At 37.2% G+C, this 7,507-nt stretch overlaps 1 protein-coding gene across 1 annotated transcript in view; it reads right to left on the bottom strand.

The window, feature by feature from the left end:
- Positions 1-2,832: 2,832 nt before the first annotated feature.
- The window catches only part of Lrrk (Leucine-rich repeat kinase), an 82,468-nt gene continuing 77,793 nt past the window's right edge, over positions 2,833-7,507 (bottom strand). The window contains exons 53-57 of the mRNA XM_068769670.1: positions 7,073-7,218; positions 5,241-5,374; positions 4,594-4,713; positions 4,016-4,123; positions 2,833-3,339 (exon numbers count right to left, since the gene is read on the bottom strand). Of these exons, the coding sequence (XP_068625771.1) occupies positions 3,268-3,339; positions 4,016-4,123; positions 4,594-4,713; positions 5,241-5,374; positions 7,073-7,218 (580 nt within the window). The 3' untranslated portion in view covers positions 2,833-3,267. The remainder of the gene's footprint in view (positions 3,340-4,015; positions 4,124-4,593; positions 4,714-5,240; positions 5,375-7,072; positions 7,219-7,507) is intronic.

Here is a 7,507-nt window from a genome sequence, read left to right as displayed (position 1 = left end):
CAGGTTAACGCCAGCTTTCGAGGAGTTCCAAAGAACACATTACAATTATATTTCAACTATAATTACATATCTACTAAACATGTATATAAATGTATATATAATTGAGACTCTGTACATCACAAATGAGATTTAATGCCGCAGTTGAGAACTTATTATCTGTGATCAGAATAGCTCAAGCGGTTTGTGAAGATTGCTGTTCATTGTATATTAACGTGGACATGTTACGGGTTTAGAAGTTTAAAAATGGAAATTCGAAATTCGAAATATTAACGAATTTTGTTTTTTTTTTTTAAATCCTTTATAGGCAAAGCATTTGACGTTTTTCTTGCCAAATGAAGCGATGACGAGGTCTATGGTGAAATTATTTGGTGTAGTTCCTCTGCACACTCTCCAAAATATAATATATATATATATACAAAAGGTTGTAAATGCAAAAATTGATATTTGCACTTTCTGTGGATTAAACCACCATACGTCTAGCCTATACCTCTAGTGCTTCACCTCAGGCGGATAATTGCCCATCATTGGGCTATCATTAAATGGCCCACCTATTAAAGATATATAATATAATGATAACCTTTTATTTACAATAACATACCTAAAATAATATCATACTTTATTAAAGCAACATTATGTGACACTATCATTGGAACATCGCACTAGGTACAAGCTTCCTCCGGCTCAGTATAAACTCTTCTATTCTCCACCTCCTTTCTCTATTCCTCTTCTGCTACCGCTCTTATTTATTTCTCCATTTATTTCTTGGCAATATAGCCTTAATACATTCTTAATAAAGATTTAAAAATAGTTTTCGTTTCTTGGATAATACTCCAAATATACATACAAACATAATCTATTGTAAATTTAATTCTAGAATATTCCAGAAGTTAGAGACAAGTTTAACGTAATGTCCATGACGTCACGAATCGCTTCAACTGTTCTGGTCATCGATAAGTGAAAATAAGACCGCTGTACATCGTTCATCTCATCATCAGCTCTATATCAACTCTAGAAATTAGATAACGTATCTGGTGTTTTGTTTTCACCAGTCGGTGATGATTTAGTTTTACATTTAAATTAATTTGATGTTACTATAATAATGAATATGTGTCGATTGAGACCATAAGCTGTATGCATTGGATATCGAGCTGATAATACGATTGATAAAATACATTTTCCCTTAACGAAACGTAAACTTGTGTGATATTATAATTAATGAAAAGCATTCGTGTAATAAACTTTAATACAAGGAGTGCCACAACGGGCGACCCTACAAACTCCACTATTTACACTATATTGTTTATAAATAGACATATTGTTAAACGGACGCGAAATAACGAATACAGCACAGAAACAAAGTTAACTAAACCTGAGTAAACAACACAAGAGCACATAAAACAATTATATTGAGAGTAAACCACGAACCGAAACACAACCAAAGTATTGCCAGTTGAAAATAAAACAGCTCGAAGTAGCAGCCGGTGCGGCTGCACGAAGCGCTGCACATAAAGATATAAGACAAGAATATTTGGGACGAGTTCTAGACGAGCTTATCGGAGTCGACAGCGCGATCACATTCAAAGACGGATTTCTTAATTCAGACGCCAGGACACGAGGAACGATTGTTTAACGATTTGTATTTTAAATTTAGAATCTTATTTGAACCAAAAAAAGAACATATTTCGTTCTTATTTTGACACATTAGAATATTCATAATTAACTTTAGCAGAAACTTCAAGGTCAGCAAGGAGGTCATGCGAGTGACAGTGGGCATGGCACATCGCTCGTGCAATCGACGACTATTGGAGACAAATTATCCTGGAGTGGTGCCCCCCCCCCTCCCCCCTAGCTGGATCTATGACATAAACAAGGACGCAGGAAGTCGCCGGAGGCGGCACAAGACAGGTCATCGTGAACGAAGAACCTTGCAGGGAACGTCTGTCAATTTAAATTCCAAGATACCAAGTATCTTCAAAGCGTATTCATAAAATTACTTTTTCATTTAAATATTTGATAACTTCGATCTAAAATTTTTCAGTGATATAATCAACTGAATATAATGTTTAACATTAATTTTGATACAGAATCTGTAGAAAACGTGTCATATAAAAAGCAAATTATAATGTACACTTTATCTTTAAAGTCATTTTGATATAAATAATACTTGCATAAACTTAGTCTGTTAACTATGTTTGGTTTTTGCCGAAAGTAGATTAAATAAAACATTTATATGTCGACGTAGCGCGTTGTGACATAGCTTATTTGTTAAAATAAATATTGTTGTAAATCCAGTTATACAATAATAAATTTTTCAACAATTATTATTGAAAGAGAAACCTATAAAAAAACGTAACGGTCTGGAGCGATCGGATATTTGAAAGCTGACTCGTAAAAGGTTTTATTTCGTATGTTTTTGTATTTCTAATTATTTGGTCCGCTTTGCCGATACATGACTTTACATCTCTTTCTATCATATGTTAAATGACACATGTCAAAGAGAGACGCCGTGTTACTGATGTCAGCGAGTCTATTTCTCCGAGATGCAGACATAAAAAAGAAACCTAACCTAACCTTCTTTGAATTGAATTTGCCGCGCTTTTGTTTGTATATAATCTGTGTAAACAGATATGTTTTGTAACATACTGTATAGTTTTGTTAAAAGACTTTTATATTATGTTACCATTAGGCGAAGAAAAGTTAAGAATATAAAAAAAATTAAAAGCATAAAGTTTGTTCGAATTTTGAAATTATTTGTTTTATATTTTGACGTTTTACTATTCCACCATATCAAGACAATTGAAGTTAAAATATTATATAGATATTATAATATGATAATATATATGTAAAAAGTTTTAATTTCTTCATCTCTGTTAATATGTTTAAAAAACCTCCAATTAAAATAAAATATTTGAACATGTTTCGAGAGCTGCAAAGAAGTTTCGAACGCACGTGTGCCAACTCTGGTCTGACCGCGAGTTGGTCGCACCCGCAGCTCGTGCACACAAGTGCAAAGCCAAGTGTAAATACGCTTCATCAATAAATAAACTTTCTATCTTCATCTAACCACCAGTTAAAGCTCTGCGGACGCCGGGTAAAGGCTCGAATGCGCGCAACTCCACGCCTTGCATCCACCACTAATGTTAACACGAACAATTCCACGAGCTCTGTGCAATGAGATTCAGCGGCGTGCTCCAGGATGGAGTGAATCCAGGCCTTCTCCTTCCAGGCGTGATAAAAACACGGAGCATTCTAACGCAGCTGCTGCAGCTAGTCGGGCAGCCAGTGCTCCGCTCTCCACAGCAGACAGTACCCGCCGCTGTGGCTGCCTGGGTTGCTTGACTGTAACAGGTATTGCTTCGTCATCATCCTGATACCAGTATAGATGGAAGGTAAGAGGAGGAGGGGACGAGGAAGAAGCAGTTGACATGGGAGAAACAGGATAGCTAAGGTGTGGTGAGAGGTCCACCTAGGCAGGGCGCCACGAATAAGTTGGAGACGAGGAAAAAACGCCTATCCATATTTCTTACTCGAAGGGCGCGGGTGAAACAAGATATAAGGGAGAGGTAGAGATAAAAGTAAGAGAAGAGACGAGAGAGAAGCAAGTAAAAGAGGGTGCTATGGACGGGACAAAAAGAAAAGAATTTAAAAACAGGTGGTTGTCTCAGGAGTTTGAACAGAGAGATGGAGGAGCTTTGCTCAAGAGGGAGGAGGAGAACAAAAGAGTTTAATATTTATACACACAATAAAAACAAAATAAAAATATAATTCAAATAAAATAAAGTAATTGTTGAATATTTTAACCGTGAACATCTATAATGGTCAATGGGACTAACATGTCCTTACAAGGATAAAATTTTAAAAACAAAATAAAGATTTCTAAAAAATACAAAAGTAATAATTAAATAACGTGACTGCGAATGTGATGATTAAACCAATCAAAGAAGAATCAGATCAAGAGGGAAGTAGAGAACTATGAAAAAGGACAAGAAGTATATGAAAGAGACAGAGTACGAACCTGCGCAGGCGCATATCGCTGCAGCAGCGGACGGTAGCCGCCGCCCAACGTAGCCAGCATGCAGGCTCCGCCCGGCTCCAGCGCCGGCAGCGGCACCATGCCAAGCACCTGCAAGTCGTGGAAGATTTAATAATGAAAGCCCGTTCCGTCCATTCAAATTCATAATATCCTTATTCAAGTAGTTTTACACGCACTTTTGAATCGTCATTTTAACATCATAAGATGTAAACTACAACCGAAGTAATCTGTTTAGATGAACTGACTAGGAACACAACAGATGCTCTTTTTAAATGAAGTTTAACAATGTTGGATGTGTAGATTATAATATCAACCATATCGACCAACAAACACTGTTGATTGCAATAGATTTATTTAATAATTATTATGAGTACGGGTATTAGATATCTCGCGGAACTTTATAATATGTACACTCAGACTTATAGCAGTTTTATTAGCTTTTTGTAGAAGAAATTCAGACGTTACGAATTTATTTTTCTATACTCAACTTCTACAGGTATATTTAAGCAGAAAAGAAGAGAGTCGTGTGCCTTGTAGAGGACATGGTAAATATCACTCACCTCCTCCTCGTAGGGTCGGAAGACGGTGAGAGGACGCAGGGAAGCCGCAGCGGCGACCACCACGCAGCCCCACGCCGTGCCCACGTACACCTCCTCGCCCAGCGTGCACAGGGCGGTGATCTGCGCACGCGCACCAATTGTACTGCAGTCTTATCTGGCTTGTGTGTGTCCACATAGAACCATTCACAACGACTACTAGTGTACGTAGTGAGAAGATTGACAGCCTTCAATAAAAGCTACGAAGGCTATAGTTTGAGAATAGCCCATAACAAGTCAGATGGGTTTTTATGGTCACTTTTAAAATATCCTTAATACAGTATAGCTACTCATTGTCAAGCACTTTTAGGAGGGAAATTTTCTTTAAACACTTCTTGGACACAATCATTTATCTAATTCATACGGGGTGTCAGTTGGCGGGGTCGATAAAGAGAGAATGTGGCCAATTGGTGTCGTTACATACTATTATCACTTAAAAAATCTTTCACACTGTAATAAGGCTTTTATTTACAATTTTAAATTTCATGAATTTAAAATAAATAATAGATATTTGTATTGTAATACCGCACACAGTTTTCCATAAAAGAGTTATTCATTTAACTAAGTACAGGGAGATATATAACAAGGTTATATTTATTTGCGTCGCTCACCATGCAGCGATCTTCCGCGAGCCGCTCGTCGATGGCGATGGACTGCAGGCTCTCGGAGCAAGGCGCCAGCTTGCTGCAGTCCAGCCGCCCCGTCAACAGCTTACTTTCCACGCTGTACTGATACACGAACACACCTGCACGAACATCAGCAATTAATTTCCAGTAAGACCTGCATTTGGAAGTCCAGCGCTGTGTTTGCAGGTCTGTGTGGCCTGCTAGCTGCAACTTGTCAATTCGCTGCGCTGTGGCTTTTAGTTTCGTTGGTATATGGATCTCAACATTTATGATTCGATCTTTCAGAAAATCTGACACGATCAGATAAATATAAAATTCATTTATTCAACATAACTTATAAAAAACTTTTATCGATCGACAAGTTATTATTTATTTCTTTATTTATGTCTCTACTCTGCTTCGCAAGGTGTTACAGTTGAGGAGAAGGAAGGAACTCCACAACTAAGTACGGATTAGTAAAATAAATTTAACTGTCACAAAACATCTCTATGTATTATTGTTTGTAGGGACCGGTGTTTGCTTTATAAAGATTAAATGTATTTAATCTTTATAAAGCAAAAAAATCTATTACAATAGTGCGCAAAAAACAAATTGAGTCAACAAGTCATTTTGTTTGGTAAGAGTACAACTTTTCCCGAACAAGAGATACCGAAATTTTGCAATAATTTCCACATTTTATATTTCCGTACATCGATAATTGATTTCCCTAACCTGGCTACAAATAACAGTCACTGAGGTTTTTAAAATATTGTCTGTCTGTTTTGCTGGATCAAGTCAAGCCAATATTTTAGTTCTTCAATATCGAAACCCAGATTTTTTATAACTAGAATGTAAACACTAGTCGATTCTATCGTAGTCACGTGAACCATTTTAGGGACCATGACTCTATACTACTATAGCCTTACTATAGCCTTATAGTTGGTTGTGCTGTGTTTGGAGAGCACCGTTTTCATTTCGAGTAAGAGGTAGAAGCAAAAATAGAAATAGATAACACCGCTCTCCTAATGGACGAATAAAAACGAGACACAAAAGTTGTATAGGGATCGGGTAAGACCCCTAAATCAGGCAGCATTAAGTAAAGTAATAAGTATTGTAAGAAAATAAAATAAAAATAGTGCTAGTAGTTAAAATTGTAAAAAGAGAAATTAAAAAATGGGTATTAATATAAATAAATTAAATAAAAATAAGTCAACACTGTGACACAAAATTTACCTGCGATTTAAAATGTAATCTAAAAGATGATGGAAGGAAGACGATATAAGACAGATATTGTGAATTACGAAAGGAACCCACGAACGAATTTATGAACAAGAGAAAGAGAAGTAAGAAAAGGACCAATATTAAGCCACTTCCGCACATGCAGCGGTAGTCGTGCAACAAAATGCACCGCCCGCCAGCCCGCTGATAAATGCGTATGCGGCAAACAATGCGAATCAAACAACCGCCACCGCCAAATTACTCAACACGTGTTTCACCCCTCCATGGGGCATCCTCAGGAGTTATGTTACACCGATTAGTGCCAAACACAGTTAAATATTTAAGAGAAAAAGAGTGAGAAATAAAAATTTTAACAAGTTAAAATAATTTACCCGAATATGACTACTGCCTAGTCTACTATGACTACCTTAGAGTATCAGTTCGGGTATATTGTGTTTTCTCCTAAGTCGTTTGGGCAAACATTCCATGAAATAGATTCAAAGGGCCAAAACATGGAACATTAACTTTGAGGTAGTCGAACATATCCCTATCGTAAGGTGACTGAGGCCTAAGCCTTGCAGTGGGCGTCTACCGGCAGACTTGATGGTGGGTTGACTGACCAGGCCTGCAGGCGGCGAGCACGTGCGCGCCGGCAGCTGCTAGCAGCGCCACCTTGCCCGGCGCCGCCAGCTGCTCGGCTGCGCTGACGCCCTCCTCGCACACCGTGTACGCGCTCAGCCCGTCGCCGCCCGCCCACACCTCCACGCTGCACAACAACCAATAACATAACATAGTGAACTAACTGGAAGAATCAAATGTATGAATAGTGATTTTTGATTTAAACTTATAATTGTGCTTTCGAATTCAATTCGTGTTGCCCAACACATCGTTATCGAGTATGTACTTATATATATATATATATATATATATATATATATATATATATATATATATATGTATATATATATATATATATACATATATATATATATATAAAGGTAACCTGAGAGAGACAAAATTAATTTATTGAACATTGCAACTTTTAACAGAATTTA

Source organism: Battus philenor, unplaced genomic scaffold (assembly GCF_028537555.1).
Source record: "Battus philenor isolate CCGP_79_NKW_IND1 unplaced genomic scaffold, ilBatPhil1.0.hap1 SCAF_29, whole genome shotgun sequence".
NCBI classification, from domain to species: Eukaryota; Metazoa; Arthropoda; class Insecta; order Lepidoptera; family Papilionidae; genus Battus; species Battus philenor.
This window is presented reverse-complemented; position numbering and strand designations above follow the sequence as displayed.